The 18,413-nt window shown below is 39.8% G+C and overlaps 1 protein-coding gene across 2 annotated transcripts in view; it reads left to right on the forward strand.

Moving 5' to 3' along the window:
* Nucleotides 1-12,447, forward strand: part of rab24 (RAB24, member RAS oncogene family) — a 32,296-nt gene extending 19,849 nt beyond the window's left edge. The window contains exons 3-9 of one of the 2 annotated variants that reach the window (XM_052013900.1): nt 3,200-3,268; nt 5,721-5,799; nt 7,730-7,797; nt 8,094-8,193; nt 9,276-9,326; nt 9,594-9,656; nt 9,870-12,447. In XM_052013900.1, coding sequence (XP_051869860.1) covers nt 3,200-3,268; nt 5,721-5,799; nt 7,730-7,797; nt 8,094-8,193; nt 9,276-9,326; nt 9,594-9,656; nt 9,870-9,937 — 498 coding nt within the window. In that variant the 3' untranslated portion in view covers nt 9,938-12,447. The remainder of the gene's footprint in view (nt 1-3,199; nt 3,269-5,720; nt 5,800-7,729; nt 7,798-8,093; nt 8,194-9,275; nt 9,327-9,593; nt 9,657-9,869) is intronic. The other variant, XM_052013901.1, reaches the window with a different exon arrangement.
* The last annotated feature ends 5,966 nt before the right edge of the window (nt 12,448-18,413 follow it).

Here is an 18,413-nt window from a genome sequence, read left to right on the forward strand (position 1 = left end):
GCCAGCTCCATCACGGGCACAACCCTACCCCCCCCCATCGAGGACATCTTCAAGAGGCGGTGCCTCAAGAAGGCAGCATCCATCATTAAGGACCCTCACCACCCAGGACATGCCCTCTTCACATTACTACCATCAGGGAGGAGATACAGGAGCCTGAAGACCCACACTCAACATTTCAGGAACAGCTTCTTCCTGTCCGCCGTCAGATTTCTGAATGGTCCATGAACACTACCTCATTATTCGTCATTTGCACTGCTTATTTATTTTTGTAACTGTATTAAAACAGGACTCTGGTTCTTTTGGGTTCCTTTCGAACGACAGAATCGGTAATGAAAGACACAACAATATCACAAAAAGTTTGAGTAACTTTATTTAACACAACTTAAAAACAACCAAACACAAAGAAAGCTGCAGCTCGAACCACAAATCTAATCTAACCCAAATTAAAAGAAACAAGTCCAAAAACCCAAACTCTTACTTAACACTTCCTTGGTAAAATCAAGCTCACATTTGCATGTAATTCTCAGTGATACTTATCGGCATCCAGCGACATTGCATTCTCTGCCACTCAGTCTATTGCTGAAGGGGAGCTCCGGGGTACTTCAGCACGCCAGGCATTGGCCGTGAACCAACCCATGGAGAAGTTCCAAAGGTTTCCCCTGCGGATCGCATCTTTATAGTCAAGGAGGGCTTTGTGCCCCATTTGGTCCAAGCATAACAAAGGATTCCACACTTTTGCTAAACTTTCCCATTGTTTTTGAGTCTCATCAGTCATTAGTGCAGAAAAATTCCACTGTTAATGAATAGATAAAAGTTCTGATCTTCTGGAGGGCAGGTGGCTTCATAAGTGTGTAGCCGAGAGAAGTTTGTGAAGAACTCAAAGCCCTAGGATCTTGTCTGATGGGGCAAATTAATGCTCCCCGTTGTCTCGCTTGGCTGAAGCATACCCTGATTGTTTTGTAAAGCTGCCCGTATAACAAGACCCAATTAATGCTTGGGACAACCTTCCACATTGATGTCTTGCTGTTTCACGTGATTTCAGTAACTCCTGGGAAAAACAAATAGTCCTAACAAAGAAGGATGCTTCTTTTAACCCTTTAGTTACATCCAGCCATTGGTAGCTGTTGTAACAGGGAAATCATTGTTTTTCATCTTACCACAATGTAACTTATAGTAATTTTTGTCTTTGCGTCTTGCACTGTACTGCTGCCGCAAAACAACAAATTTCCTGACATGTGTCAGTGATAATAAACCTGATTCTGATTCACAGGTTTAAGATTCAGTGTGTCCACATCAGGCACTAGCCATTGTCCAAAATAGTTTGATTTCACTGCTTTGGGAAGCCACTTCAAATGTCATGTATGTTCTTGATTGCACAAGTGTACACCAGTTAATTAGTTCAATCTTGAAGTTATTGTAATTTTAAATGGATTGCTCATCTGGACAGATTTTTAAAAATGCTTATTTTTATGATGTATCCTTTCTATTTTGCAATAATAAAATAAAATCATATTATCATTGTTAATACTTTGAGGGACCACAGAAAGCATCCCATCTGGATGCATCATGGCTTGGTATGGCAACTGTTCTGCCCAGGATCGCAAGAAACTGCAGAGAGTTGTGGACACAGCCCAGCACATCGCAGAAACCAGCCTCCCCTCCATGGACTCTGACTATACCTCTCACTGCCTTGGTGAAGCAGCCAACATAATCAAAGACCCCACCCATCTGGGTTATTCTCTCTTCTCCCCTCTCCCATCAGGCAGAAGATACAGGAGCCTGAGGGCACATACCACCAGGCTCAAGGACAGCTTCTATCCTACTGTGATAAGACTATTGAACGGTTCCCTTATATGATGAGATAGACTCTTGACCTCTCAATCTACCTTGTTACGACCTTGCACCTTATTGTCTAGCTGCAATACACTTCCCTGTAGCTGTGACACTTTACTCTGGATTCTGTTATTGTCTTTCCCCTGTACTACCTCAATGCCCTGTGTAATGAATTGATCTGTACAAACGGTACACAAGACAAGTTTTTCCACTGTACGTCGGTACAAGTGACAATAATAAATCAATACCAAGAGGTGTGCTTTTGATCTACTAAACTGGCCAGTTGCATTGAACCATCAACTGACCAGCATATCTGAATTTGCAAGCCAAAAAAGAAGCTCAACCTCAATATTTTATTTTTCTCCAAACGGGATGGTTAAACATATCTGGATTTTCTGCTTAAAAGCCAGCAACTCCACTCAAAAATGAAATATATGAAATTCTGCAGACATTCAGGACTTCTGAGTGAAGGTACCAGTTGTTCAGCACAGCTAATTGCTTTTATCAGGGTATCTGTGCTCCTCTGAACTCCCCTTGGAGTCCATTGGGAGATCACACACTTCTGCAGGTTTCCCAGAAATTAGCCTAACTTGCCTGTTGCAAGTCCACTGTCCCATTAATTTTAATAAGAAAGAATGGCAGAGAGAAATGTGTTCAAGGTAATTTTGTTTCATTTAATTGAGTTAATTTTAGATGCATCTAATATGTTTTATATTTTTTGATAGTTGTTGAATGTTTTGGAGTGTTTCTGAATGTCAGTGATCAGCTCAAACTAATTCTGCGTGTGGGCCCAGTCAGTTAAGATCAGAAAGGCACATAGCTGAAGTCTAGCTTTCTGGTGGCCTGCTCCTCGTATGAGCTGGTTTTGAAAGCAAATGATCAGGGAGCTCAGAAAACATGAAGGTTGGTAGAAGTTCTGGGCTTTTGAGAAGCTTGACATTTATGCCTCAAAATTGCTGTCCCTGGCATTTGTTTCATCTAAACTAGGAGCCTGGGGATTGCCAGACTTTAAGACGCTACAGTGGAACTGAAATTTAGGAGGGAAAGGCAAAACAAAATTGAGTCCCCTCTTAGACTATTTAAATACAAAATTTTAAATACATTCAAGGAAGCAGAAAGGTTGTCTTGCTCTTTGCAACTAAGGGGGGGGTGTCAATGAGGCAGGAGGGAATCCATGTAGAATTCATTAAACCCTTGTTTTATGAAATATATTTCACTTGATTATATGGTTCTCACAGGAATGGAATCTCTGGGGAAAATCTGTGTTCAGTGCAAGCATTTTGAAGTTAGGAATGAATGATAGTAAACTGTATTTTAAGAGTTTCAGAAAATGTATCTAGGCTTAGACCACTGGTTTTTGTTTCAGACAATCGGGGCTGCATTTGTAGCCAAGCTCATCCATGTTGGTGAAAAGGCAATCACACTTGGCATCTGGGTAAGTTCTTTATTTTGATTCTCATCTGGTCAATGAAAGGATTATTTAGAAGTGGGTTTATTAGGGTTGATTAATGAAATCATTGTTGAGTGTGTGTCTGTGGTTGATTAGTTTTCTCTGATGGGGTGAGGTTTATTGTGTAATCCTGCAATTTACAGATGTTAACAACTGAGTGCTTGTCTGCTTCATTAGCAAGCATAAATGTAACAGGGAATTCCCTGAATGTGGAACAATTTAAATTTGTTTTTGCTTAAGTATATATATCTTTTTGCTGAAAAGTGGAATGAATAGAATTATATTGTCAATATCTGTGCTGTACATGTGAAAAGTTTCCCTCTATCCTTTATGTTAAAATGGCAAAAATTTAAGGTGCTCCCAGCATTCATAACAAGGTAGATGAATTAAAAGCACCAAAAGAAGTAAACAACTATAATCTGATTGCCTTTATGGAAACGTGACTGCGTGGTGACCAAAGCTGGGAGCTGAATGCTCCTAGAATTTCAGCATGTAGCAAGAACAAGCAAAAGGGAAAAGATGGGGACAGTGCTTGTATCAGTCATGATCTTAATGAAAGGCGCTGCAGTCTCAAAGCCAAATGGCCTCTTTCTGGTCCCATTTCTCATGAACCTTATTGGTATAATCATCTGTTCCTTTCTCCTTCATATGTTTATGTGGCTTCCTCTTACGCATATTTTCTGCTTCAACTGCTTTTCATACTAAGTTCCACATTTTAACCACTGTCTGGGTAGAGGTTCAATTCTCTAAAGGATTTTATTTTTATGGCATTAAGACAACCCTATCAGAATTTTAACAGTACCTTTCAAATTAATCTTCTGACTTCCCTCTTCTATATAAAAGAGCCCCATCTATTCTGTATTTCCTGATGCATACAAGATTATCATTTAGTTCTGGGGGGATAAAAAGCATTTCCATTTGCATAGTGACTTTCATTATATTTGGACATCCTAAATCACTTTATGGCCAATGGAGTATTTTGAAGAGTAGTTACTGTTGTAATATAGCAAATGTAGCATCCAGTTTGCAAACAGCCAGTTTCCACAAATGACAAAGAATAATGAACACTTTATTATTTTAAGGACTATGTATGGGCCTGAACCCTCGATGCTATCGCTGCTGTTCTTTACAATAGTGTTTAGGGATGCCTTGTGTCCAGCTGAAAGTAGATGGCCTTGATTTAACATTTCATCTAATAGATGGAACCTCCAACGGTTCAGAATCTCTCCATACTTGGCTAGAATGTACGCTCTCAAGTGTTTGCTCAGGTTGCTGGAGTGCACCTTGAATTCTAACTTCTGATTTGGTGAGAGTTTTACCAACTGAGCTGCACCCGAGATCATTTATCTCTAAATCCTTATTCCATCTATGAGTGCCGCCTCAATCTTTATGTAGTACTGTTATATCCAGAACTGCCTTACAAATACGGAGATGAAATGAGACATAAGGCACAAATTGCAAATTACGAAGTGATGACAACCAGGATTATCCCTGGTCCAGTGCTTGTTTTATGCTGCATTGAATCGGGGATAATCTGGATCTACAGTGTTCATATTTCACAGTACTGTTTATACAAGGAAGTACTGATTAAATGGATTTGAGTCTTGTGTCTGAGTTCAAACCACATGAGCATCACCACTCTGGTTTTTAATATCTTCTGGACTTTATTGAATGGATTTTTGTGTTGTAGGTTCTCACGAATGTTCTTTATTTAATTTAAACTTTAATTTCCTCCTTTATGAAAGTAGCAGTCCTGCATTACAACCAAATTGAAACTGGAGTTTACAGTCACCAGGGAATTACTCGGGTTGATTAACTATCTGTTTAAAATCCTTGGTGATGCAGAGTGTTTTGTCCAATGTCCACCTTTTTTGTGGACTAAAATAATATTCACACTCCCCAGGCTAGTTGCTCTACCCTCACCCTTAAGGTATTCACCCAGTTCCGTGAACGATGGAGCTGCCAAACTTGCCTGCACTGGGATTTTTTTTTCCCCTTCTTGTATAGTGCAAGTGGAATAGATGCAATCTGATTACCTGGCATGTCTTACTATCTTTTTGATCTCTTGCCTGAAGTAGGGAGCATTTAGCCAATCTTGTGCTGGATTGCTGTACAGTGGTGCAGCTAGAAGAGCTGCTGCCTCAGTGTCAGTGACCCAGGTTCAATCCTCACCTCTGGTCACTCTGCACATTCTCCCTGTGACTATATTGCCACCTTCTCACATCCCAAACAAATGTGGGTTGGTAGGTTATCTAAATTGCTCCTGATGTGCAGTTGAGTGGTTAAATCTGGAGGACTTGAAGGGAATATGGCTGAGGTCAGAAGCCTTTAATCAATGAATCTTAATGGTTGCAAAATAGTTGGGATCTTCAAAGATGCTGGGATGTTTGTTTGGGACCTATTTGTAAGTTGTGGATATAATTTGTTTTCTGATCAGGACACTGCAGGGTCAGAACGGTACGAAGCCATGAGCAGAATCTACTATCGGGGTGCCCGAGCAGCTGTTGTGTGCTTTGGTAAGAAAGATGCCATCTGTGCTTTTCTGTTTATAGTCTGCTGGTGTGGAAAGCTGTACTTTCTAGAGGACAATGAGGGACTATTCACCAATAGAAAAGAAATAAATCTCGTGCTTTGGATGCCGTTAACCATTATGTACATCATGAATTTAGACCTTGCAAAAACAAAACCGGCTGTCGTTCAGTGGTATGACTCGCCTCAAATTTTCTCAATTCTGAACAGCAATTGGTAGACAATTTCTGACCTTGCAGTTCTAACATATTGGTTTAAATCTTTGATCAATTGTAAGAGGGAGCTTAAACAAATAGTAAAATGGTTTAAGTGTGTAAATCCATTTTAAAGTATTCCTGATGCATTTTAGTGCTAACATCATTGCTGTAATGGAACAGTACTAAAGAAATTGATAACACTAAGATGAATATGACATGTATTAACTCTATTAAAATAGTGGAAGGTCACAAAGCAAAGCACGTTGCTCAGTTAGGTTAAAATCATGCTAAATGCAAAGAATGTGCTGATGAACTATGTTTAAAACTTGCAGGATATGAAAGTTAAAGCATTAATTTAGATTTTCAGACAGCGGTATTCTGTTGGAAGCAGACGAAGTCTGGGCAGAACAAGTACATTAAAGCTATTGGGAGTATGCTTCAGATTATGGTGTTTGAAACAAGTGAAAGTAGGGCCAGGACACACGGAGAAAACAAAGGAGGGATTGAAAGATTCAAAGGGCCATGTCACTGAAGCAAATGCTACAGAATTCTAGACCATTAGTATTAAAGTAGCATTCAAGTAGTTCTGAGTGGAAGAAGATATGGCTCCATCTACAAAAGTACAGAGAGCAAGTAATAAATGAAATGTAATTTTGAAAGGAATGGGGTAAGATGGCCTTTGAAATTGCAAGTTAGCAGGTAAAGCCAAAGGGCTAAAACATATCAAATAAGAGGTTAGAGGGATCAACTGAGATAAGCAGCAGGGAGAAATCCTGCAGTCTATGGGACACAGCAGAAGGAGGAGAGGATGAGCCTCTAAGATTTGAGGAACAGCCTGTGTTTGTAGACTTTAAGTATTGCTGCTTTACACTGGATGCAATTTAGTAAATTTGTTGTAACCAGAATAGTTTGTTATGGTTACAAACAATTTTCTTGAACTAAGTTAAATTAAATATGAATTGGCAAATCTCTCACTGTTAAAAGGATGCTCTCCACAATATTTTCCAAAGGAAGGATTGTAGATACTGTTAGATAAACTCTAATTTGGGTATGAAATATGAGGATTTACTACATCAGTTTATCCGTGAGAGAAGAAACTGAATTAGTTTGTCTTAAATTGTTGCTTCATCTATTGGGATAGGAGAAGACTTCCACTGTTTGCTAAACATTCAGAATGTGCTTACAATACCGCAATAGTTCACTAAACTGTAGAATCGCCTGGACTTATAAAACTGCTTTTTACAGTGGCTGTCCACTTTGGGATTATGTGTCATTATTGAATGGGCTTCTGAGAAAAGGAAAGTGCAGACAATATTCAACAGGTTTGGCAATGTGTAGAGAAAATAGTTGATGTTTCAGATTGATGACCTTTCACAGTAACTGGAAATAGAAATAATGTTTTAAGTTGCAAAGAAAGGTGGGAGAGATGCAGAGAATAAAGGTGTATGATTGGGTCCTGTACCCCATCGTTAACATGCCTATTTGTTCTCTTGGCCTCTTCCCCTGCTCCCTTTCTCTGTAACTTAATACTTGCCTGATCTCTAACATTTCCCTGTTCTGATGAATGGTCAGATACCCGAAATGTTAACTCCATTTCACCTTCCACAGGTATCTTCCATCCAACCTTCTGAGTGCTTCCAGTGTTTTATGTTTTTATTTTAGACTTCCAGCATTGTGGCATTTTAGTTTTGGATTACTGAATGGGTTTCCTGTCTTCCAGATCTGACTGACAGTAGCAGCTACGCAAGGGCTAGATTCTGGGTGAATGAAGTCCAGAACTGTGAAGAGGTGAATTTTGTTGTAATATTGAGAACCTGCTTTAATTCTTAGGCTGTTGAATAGCTCTTGTTTCTTTTGGGGCTGTGCATTGTGAATTATAGTTCTGTTTCAGGAAAAATCTTGCAGCAGGGGTTTATCATCTGGGACTGTTTTGGGATTTCGGTAGTGGTTTTTCCATGGTAATTGGATTTGTAGCATGGGTTTTGCATTGTCCATTTGAAGTTTGAGTTGTTGGTTTGTAGTGGGATGGTTCTCACTTGTGTATTTATAATTCAGATTGATTTACAATATTTTCTGTCTTTCAGCATTGCAAAATCTACTTGTGCGGAACAAAGAGTGATCTTGTACAGAATGATCGCAGTGCCCGGGGAGTCGATTACCATGATGTTCAGGATTACTCGGATGGTAAAGTTTACTACTTTACAAGCCACTCAACTACTTGGCCTTAACAAGTTAATATGTTGTTTCTTGGATCGAAGCTGGCAAAGAAGACAAAAAGTGAAAATAGTCCCTATTGGTAATAATTTTGAAATGTTTGGAATGGATTTGCTTGAAGAGGAAAAATAAATATTTGAAATACAAAATCTTCAAATTGGGAAGAGTAATGAAGGGAAAACACTTGCCTCTTGCATCTCTCTTGTACCTTTCACATTATTTCCCAGAATAGTTCATGGCCAATTAAATATGAATTATAGTCATGCTATTCAGCAGCAGCCAATTCATACACAGGAAGGTCCAATGAAGAACAATGAGAACGATGATCAGATAAGGTCTAACAAGGCAAGGGAATGTATGGTAATTGGCAGAATATTGAGTGGTAGGAGAAACAAACATTGGAGTGTTTCCCTGCACATCCTTAAATGTAGTGGGCCGGGTCTGTAAAGTGGTTAAAAAGACGCATTTAATGCTCTTTATTAGCTGAGGCATAGATTCTAAGCCTGAAGGTTATGCTGGAATTGTTTATATGACTAGTTAAGCCACAGCTTGAATACTGACTACAGATTTGGTTACTATAATCATAGGAAGGATGTATTTTGCACCGAAGGTAGTACAGAGAAACACAGTTAAAACTTTGTGGTCAATAACCCCATCAGAAAGAGCTGAAAAGTAAATTCTGTTTCTCCCTCCAAAATGTAGTTTCACTTGCTGAGTGTTTCCAGCATTTTGTTTTTGTTTCTGACTTTCTGCATTAGCAATAATTTGTTTTACATGAAGGTATACTTGATTAGGATGTTTATAGGACTTATTACATCATAATCATTAGGCTTGTTTAAATGTATGTACTTTAATTCTGAGCACAAGGAAGATATGAGGTAGATGTCCAAAAATGTGGCAGTTTCAAATGTAGCACGATCCTTTATTATCACGGTACTTTCGGATATTTGGCAAGTACATTCCAAAGTCAGGAATCTTGCATTAGTGTACTTACTGATTTCTGCCCTCTGAATCCTCATCACTGTGCAAGTCATGTCATATCTGTCTTTTAGAGATCAAAGCCAAGCTGTTTGAAACCTCCAGTAAGACTGGTCAGAATGTTGGTAAGTTAATATTTTGTATTAATATTTTATTTCTTATTCTCGCTGTGGGCCTTCTGCCTGCTACTCTGTAGCCACTATCAGTAGAATATTGTGGTAATATTTGATAAGCAAAGGTGGTATAATAGGGTTTTGAAATGGGAGTGGAATATTTTACAATGTGGATAAAGGTTTTTTTTAAATAAAGCCATTATAATTAAACAAATGGTGTAACAGGATCTACAGGCACTTGAATGCAAAAAGAAACATCCTTTTGTGCTCTTATTTCAGATGAACTCTTTCAGAAAGTAGCAGAAGATTACGTGAATATAACAGCTTTCCAGGTGACAACAGGTAAACACACTGGCACGATCTGCTGTCTTTGGGGTTGTGGTGGTGGAGTGAATGTAGATACAATAAGGGGACTGTGTGTGTGTGTGTGTGTGTGTGTGTGTGTGTGTGTGTGTGTGTGTGTGTGTGTGTATTTGAGATGTCAGTCTTTGGAAGGTTTGGGATGCTTAAGGTGTAACTATTATGGGTCTCAAGCACTGTTTTCTGCTCTTTTAGAAGATGAAGCTGTGAACTTGGCTGAGAAGAAGAAATCTCCCTATTTGTTTAGCTGTTGTCACCAATAGCACCAGATTTGCCAATATTTGAAGGAGAAATTCTTACAAATTCCCTGGACTGAATCTCCTTACTCAAACTGTTGGAATACGCTCTCAAGAATTTTGAGGCTGGATCAATGTAATGTGACTAATGGGCAATGTGGTGTCTAAATGACGTCTGTCCTTTGAACTGAAGTGACCTTTGTTGCTGGAATACTACGTCCTTGAACATGCTGTGGAATCCTCCTCTGGATAATCTCTACATACAGCTAACCGTATGGCATTTTGTATTTTAGAAAGTTGCCAAGATTTTGTGCGTAAAGTACTTTCTTTTTGCCTTATTTTGTGATAATTTAATTATTTTTGTGTTATCTAATGAAAATAGTGGCAGATCTCAGGAGTATTCAGCACACCAAGCAGGTGCCCTACACCTGTCTTGCTGCTTCACTGGCACCTAGGTTCCAAGACCTGTGTTTCCATATTAGGATTTTTAAACACACTGCATTAAATCTTTTGTTTTGGAGACTATTTTCAGCTAGTACTGTGACAGAATTGACCATATTAGTATTGGATCTTGACACTGGCCGGTCAGCTGAGTGGGACAAGTTTGCACTGAGGGTTTATTTTCGGTTTTTGCTGTTCTTCCTGTCGCCCGTGTTGTTTCTGTATATGTTCCAACAGAAGAGTGGCAAGTGTTTCCAAATGCACTGGTGTTTGGAGTTTGGCCTCGCTGATTGGAGAGATTTATAAATTGCTGCCTCAATAGTGTGACACTGACAAAAGCCCAGTCTCAGTGTAGCTTTGCTGCCTATTTGGGGTGAATGAAGAGAGAAAGGAGGGGTCGGCAGTAGTGGTGGGACCTGCCTGTGGGGAGGTGGTGCCTGCAGAATATGAGATTCTAAGCTTAAAGGATGCCAGTCCAAACAGCCTTGTAATCTAAAAACAGTTTTCTGAGTGGTCTTTATTACTTTTGATGGTAAGACCTCTATTATGTATGATCCCCACCATTTACAGGTAATAGCCACAGTGCCACAGTCAACATTTTAAGCATTGTCAGTTCCCTTGAATTTTGATTATTAGTTTTGGCATGTACACAATGGTTTTGAACATTGCAGGAAGTATTTCCCCATCATTCAGAATAGCATTAACCATTAAGTAATAAAAGGAAACACAGTAATATTAGCCTCATTAAGAAGTTTGTTGTTGAATACTAATAACTTCTTGTGATGCAGGATACATCTACGTGGACAGAAAACACTCTTCATATCATGGTATCTCAAGTGACAAAAGATCTCTAATGATGGTTTGTTATTTTACTGTAATTTCTGAAGCCTTCAAGTACAATTTGTTTTTAAATCCTTCATTTTCTCCTTCCTGCCCTCTTCCCCATTTATTGTTCTGCTGTTAGGAGCATTTTCCAATAGCTTTTCATTTAGTGGAAGTTGCAGGACCATCTGCCTAAACAAAATTTGCAGTTCCCTCTAATTTGATAAAGCTTCCTGATCTGAACACTTGATGTGACCACGTTTCACTATGAAAGTTCCTTGAACTTGAACTAATACCGAAGGTGAGCTCAATGTGGTGTACACTTTGATAATGGAAAATATAAACTAAATAGTCAAAGATATTTCATTACCCAGTATTATGTCCGCTATATTTAAGAGTCTTTAAAGATGTGCAAAAATATTTGGAGTTTCAAATACCTTGTTACTTGGAGCATTATTAAAGCTCTATTTATTGAACTGAGATTGAAACTCCCATTGGTGTCTTTTGTCATTGTAGCTGGGATCTTCTCCCGGTTTTGTTGAATGACCATGCAGTACTCAAGTTAGGATGTAACTGTGATTAAAGTTGTATACATACAACACTTCTATTTTTGGAAATGGCAAAGATGCAAAGTGTTCTTTCACAGAGCTGGGAGAGAGAACTTAAGTTAATGAGCACTGGTATACTGGAAGCTTTGAGGTAGTGCACTGGAAATATATTACCAGGTCTTTAAGACTAATTCTCAGGCTGAGCAAAAATTTGCTGAACGGTTGCAAAGTATTTGTCCTTTTCTACAAGGGCAAGTAGCCATTTTTGAAAGAGGTAATGAAACATTGCCTCATTATTGTGAGCATATTTATTAATCAAAAGGGAAAAGGTGGTGTGATTGAAATTCAACTTCAAATACAGCATGGCTGTTTAGGACAATTCATCTTTTTTCTATACTTTCAATTCACGTTAAGGGTGACTTATGGCAAACATGGAGGGCAAGGGCTGTCTGAAGGTTCTGGCACAGCACAACTGAGACATTGCTTTCTGATCAAAGACTTATTTATTCTGCATGTGCAAAGGATTGCAGTGCATTGTGGAAATCCAATAATTGGTGCTGTGAAGTCCATGTATTTTATAATGCATTGGTCCTCTGAATAAACCTTAAAACCTGTTAATTCAGTTGTAAACATTATCATTGGTATTCATTACTGACCATTTTGTCACAAATCAATTGCTTTTATTTTAATGTAAGAAAAGAATTAAATGCACAAGGCTTCAACACTATTTAACTTGACAAGTGGCTTTTATTTATTCTCATTTATAACTTTATTTTGCTTAAGAGTATTCCTGCATGTCCTTGCTGGACTGCTGGTATAATATTTAATCAGTGCTTTGCAATTCCATATCCTAGGGATACAAGGCTGTCAGGTTTAATTGAATGTGCTGTTTTATGTGGTCAGGAACATGCACACAATTAGCCTCTGGTGCTGGGATGAATTCTTATCCCATTCAAGTTCATGGACAGCTGTGACATCCTGCACCGATGAAATGTCTTGTCAGTGCTCACTGTCCAACTTCAGAGTGGAGAGACCATTCAGATGTACTGAGGGGTTATTGCTACCTATTGAGCTTGGTCAGTCTTAGTTTATTGACATTTGTGATCATTGCTTGTTTGGTTTCATGCATTGTTCCACTGGAGCCCCACATATCGGCTTGAATGTCCCCTTCTGCTCAGAGCTGAAATAGAGGTACTATATGCTACAGTTGATAAGCTTTTAGAACCCAGGTTTTGATATTTAACAATGATTAACCTGCTTTCTGACTCACCAGCTTAGTCTGCATAATGAAAATACTAATGTTTTTATGCATTTTCTCCACTTCTCTCTTAACAGACCATGCTTCTCTCTCACCTACATTTATTCCTGCATCAGACACTAATCCTATAGGAGGAAAAAATTATTTGCTGGAATTCTGGGCAAATCAATAGCATTTTTAGTTATGTCTTAAAGACCCCTTGAATGAGAAATAAGAATTTACATTTATATAGCATCTTTCATGTCAAGATATTTGAGTCCTTCACACCAATTAGTCATAGAATTATATAGCACAGAAACAGGCCCAACTGGTCCACACCAACCACCTGAGCTAGTCCCATTTCCCTGCGTTTTGCCCATCTCCCTTTTTCTATCTATGTACCTCTAAAAATGTCTTTTGAATGTTGTATTCACCTTTACAGCTTCCTCTGGCAGCTAGTTTTATGTACTCACCACCCTCTGTGTGAACAAAGTTCCCCCTCTCACCTTAAAATTGTGCCCTCCTCATATCAGACTCCCCTACCCTGGGAGAAACTCTACACCCCTCATGACTTTCTATACCTTTTAAGGTCCACTCAGCCTCCTATGCTCCAGGAGGAAAAAAAAAGTCCCAACCTAGCCAGCCTCTCCTTATAACTCCAGCCATCCAGTCCCAGTAACATCCTTGTAAATCTTTTTTGCACCATTTCAAGTTTAATGACATCCTTCCTATATCTGGGTGATCAAAACTGCACACAGTCCAAATGTGGTCTCACCAGCAACTTGTACAGTTGTAACATGATGTCCCAACTCCTGTACTCAATGTCCTGACCAATGAAGGTGAGTGTGCCAAATGCCACCTTCACAACCCTGTCTATCTGTGTCCCTACTCTCAGGGAACAATGTACCTGTACCCCTAAGTCGACAGTACTCTCCAGGGCCCTAGTTTAATATACTAAAGTGCAACACCTTGCACTTGTCTGAGTTAAATTCCATCTGCCATTCTTTGGCCCACTTCCCCAGTTGATCTAGATCCTGCTGTAATCTTAGATAATCCATACCACCAATTTTGGTGTTATCCAGAAATGTATTAACCATGCCAACTACATTCTGATCCAAATTGTTAATATAGATAGATAAGTCGACCCAGCACCGATCAGTGTGGCACACCACAACCCTCTGACTCCTTCCACCAAGCCAATTTTATATTCAATTAGTTAGCTTGCCCTGGATCTCATGTGATCTAATCTTCCAGACTAGACTACCATGTGGGACCTTGTCAAAGTCCATGTAGACAACCTCATCAATCCTCTTGATCACCTCTTCAAAAAATCTGATTTGAGACATGATTTCCCATGCAAAAAGCCATGCTGACTCTCCCTAATCAGTCCCTACCTTTCCAAATGCTGATAGATCCTATCCCTCAGAGTCCCTTCCAGTAACTTTCCCACCACTGATGTTAGGCTCACTGGCCTACAGTTCCCCAGCTTCTCCTAGCAGCCCTTGTAAAACAAAGCCACATCATTTACCACCCTCCACTCTTACCTCACCTGTGGCTAAAGATGACGCAAATGTTTCTGCAGAGCCCCTTAAATTTCTTCCCTGGCTTCCTACAATGTCCTAGGGTACACTTGGTAAGGCCCCAGGGATTTATCCACCTTTATATGCTCTAAGACTACCAGCAACTCCTCTTTTGCAATGTGGATCTGTTCCAAGACATCACTATTCATTTCCCTGAATTCGTTAGCTTCCACAACCACCAGACAACCACATTGATCCTTAAGGGACATATTCTCTCCCTTTTGCTCCTTTTAATATACTTATAAAATCTCTTAGGATTCTCCTTTACCTTTACTGCCAGATCTATCTCATTTCTTTTTGCCCTCTTGATTTCTCTCTCTTGTGTGTACCACTACATCATTTTATACTCAAGGAATTCGCTTGATTCCAACTGCCTAATACGTGCCATATGCCTCCTTTTTTCCTGACCAGAGCTTCAGTATCCCTTGTCAACTCAGGTTCCCTAATACTACCAGCCTTGCCCTTCACTCTAACAGGAACGAGCTGGCCCTGAATTCCCCTCCTCTCGCTTTTAAAAGCTTCCCACTTGTCAGATGTCCTTGTACCTGCCAACAGCCTCTCCCAATCAATCTTTGCAAGTTTTTGTTTAATGTCTTAAAATTTTGCCTTGTCCCAGTTAGGACTGGTCCACAAGTTAAAATCCTAATCTTTTTCCATAATTATTTAAAGACTAATAGAATTATGGTCACTGGTCCCAAACTGCTCACCACTGACACCTCAATCACTTGCCCTCCGTCATTTCCCAATAGGAGGTCTAGTGTTGCCCCCTCTAGAAGGGCCGTCTACATATTTTGGAAAAACCTTTCCTTGACACATAACAAATTTCACCTCATCCAAGTCCTTAGCACTATAGCAGTCCCAGATGATGAGGGAAGTTGAAATCTCCCACTATTACAACCCTATTACACTTATAGCAATCTGCCTACATATTTGTTCCTCTAATTCCTGCTATTGGGGGGCCTATAATGTAATCCCAAAGTGATCATCCCCTTATTTCTAAGTTCCACCCACATAGCATCACTGGACGTTACCCCAAGATTAGCTTCCCTAAGTACTGCCATGATGTTCTCCTTAAAAACACCACCCCTCCTCTCTTACCTCTACATAACATGCTGAAAGCATCTGTAACCCAGAACATTGGGCTGCCTGTCCCTCAACATGTTTCTCTTAGGGCTATAATATTCCAGTCCCATGCACTAATCCATGCAGAGTTCCTCTGCCTTACCTGTCAGGCTTCTTGCATTAAATTTAAATGCAGTTTAGTCTATCATACTTTCTTTGCTCCCTCTCTAGCCTGTCTACTGAACTTGCTCACTTTAACATTTTATATTGGCCTCAATTTTCCCATCTGCCACACTACTGCTTGCCAGACTAGGTTAAACACTCTTGAGTAGCACTAACCAATCTCCCCACCAAAATATTGGTTCTCCTCCAGTTTGGGTGTTAACCCGTCCCTCTTGTACGGGTCCCACCTGCTCTGGAAGAGAGTCCAATGATCTATATACCTAAAGCCCTTTCTCCTGCACCAGCTCCTTAGTCACATATTTAACTGTACTACTTTCCAATTTCTTGCCTTGCCAGCTTGTGGCATGGGGAGTAATCCTGAGATTACAACCCTAGATGTCCTGTTTTTATCTTGCTACCTAACTCCCTAAATTCTCTTTGCAGGGCCTCATCTTTCTTCCTGCCAATGCCGTTAGTACCAATATGGACCACTGTCTCTGGCTGCTCACCCTCCCCTTTCAGAATGTCCTGTGCCTGCTCCAAGATGTCCTTGATCCCCTGGCACCAGACCATCATGGAGTCTCGCTCACAGCCACAGATACACGTGTCTGTGCCCCTGCCTAAAGAGTTCCCTATCACTATTGCTTGCCAGACTTTACCCTACCTGTTTTACAGAAGAGCCAGTTGTGGTGCCACTTATTTGGCTGCGGCTATTCTCCTCCATCACACTGCCCCCCACTACCTGTCTGCCTCTCCTGGTGGTCATGCATCTACCTGACTGAATCTTTGATTGTAACCACTTCCCTGAAACTCTCTAAAGCACTCTCTGCCTCCTGCATACTTCTCAGTGAGTCCAACTGCATTTCCAACAGATTCATGCAGTCTGAGAGGTGCTGTAGCTGGACACCTTCCTGAAAACAGTTGTTAGAAACACAACACTGCTCCCTGATCTCAGACGTCTGACAGGAGAAGTATACCACTCCACTGACTGACATTACTGCCCCTTTAATAAACTTGCAGACTTAGAAGGGAAAAGGAAAAAATAAATCTTACCTTGCCATTGTCACTGCTTGCCCTCTTCACTGAAACTTGGACTTTGATCATCAGCAGCTCTTTGGCCTCAAAGCAGCCCTTCTCAAAATGGTTGCTCAAAATGACCACTCTGCTATAGCCTGTGAAACTAACAAACTGCTTATCTGCAACAGAGGTTTTAAATCTTCTCTGGTACTCCTCACTACCAGGATGGTCACCAGTGAAACTAAGTGCTTAAACATTGCAAAATAATAGTTATACATTTCAGGTAATAACTAGATCATGGGGTACAGTGTGATGTCTTAAATGTTCACAGTCGAAAGCACATTAAAACCATATGGACCATACAGGATAACATGGTGATGATGAGAAACAGTGGAGGATATACATGTACCATTTCCACAAGAGCAGAGGAATCAAGGATTATGAAGTCTGTTTCATCTGGTTAAGAGTAAATCAGTGCTCAGAGCAAATTGTGACTGAATAATAAAAATTGCTGTGAATCATTCTTCTGGCATGGAAATTTTTGCTTTAGGTAAAACATTTTTTAAGCCTTTAAAATAAGATATCAATGATACAGGGGAAAAAAAAGAAAAGTGAAGTTTTGGAATTGTCTGACATTGACACAATGGATGGAATGACATCCCTTCGCACTGTAATTATTGAAGCCAGAGGAAAGCTAACGTACCAAGGATTTTGTTTTGCAGCAAGCAAGGATGGTGCCAGATTCAACTAACAATTGAATTAGCCCTGCCAAGGTTGGAAGCCATTAACTTACTACATCAGTGCTTGCAAAGATGACAACAATGAAATAGGGAGAATGCTGGTTAAAGGGGAAATGTATTTTCCTTCCCCATTTGATCCCAGGATCTAGTAAAGAGCATGAGCGCACATGAAACCAGTTTGGAAATTGGGAGCTGATGAGGGGTCACTGATCTAAAATGTTAACTGTTTATCTTTCCACAACTTGAGCTGAGTATTTCCAGCATTTTATTGTATTTCAGATTAAATATCCAGTGCCTGCATACTTTGGAAATAACATCTAGTAATGTTTCTGAAAGTAATTAAATAAGCTTCAGCATACCTATTCAAACATGAAGGTCCCAAATTTGTTGGTCAACCTCTACAGGCCATTTCCCAGCTGCAGTCAAGTTAGGTCTCACATTGGATCAACATGTAAATTGATTTTGATGAGGACTTTCAAGCTGTAAGCAAGAAAGAGTTCATTAGTTGTTGAAGATCTTTAGAGACAAGTCTTCCAAACACAGCAGTGTTAGTGTAGTAAGATGTTCAAGGTAGATCACAGGATCATTCAAATAAAATTTTACATTGAGTAACAAGAGACAGTAGGACATGTACTCAAAAGCTTGGGCAGAGATGACTAGACATAGAGGTGTTTAGAGGGGAAATCTCAACACTTGACCCAAACAAAATTAACAATAGTCTCTAGACCAGAGGTAGAGATCAGGAACTAGGTGAGTATGATGAAGATGGTTTTGAAAACAAGTTTACAAAAAGTTGCAAGATGGGGACCCAATATACACTAGTGCACTTGGGTGAAGGATATTAATGGGGAGTAGAGTTTGGAATTAGCTTGGCCATACAAAGTGTATAAAGTG

Source organism: Pristis pectinata, chromosome 4 (genome assembly GCF_009764475.1).
Source record: "Pristis pectinata isolate sPriPec2 chromosome 4, sPriPec2.1.pri, whole genome shotgun sequence".
NCBI lineage: Eukaryota > Metazoa > Chordata > Chondrichthyes > Rhinopristiformes > Pristidae > Pristis > Pristis pectinata.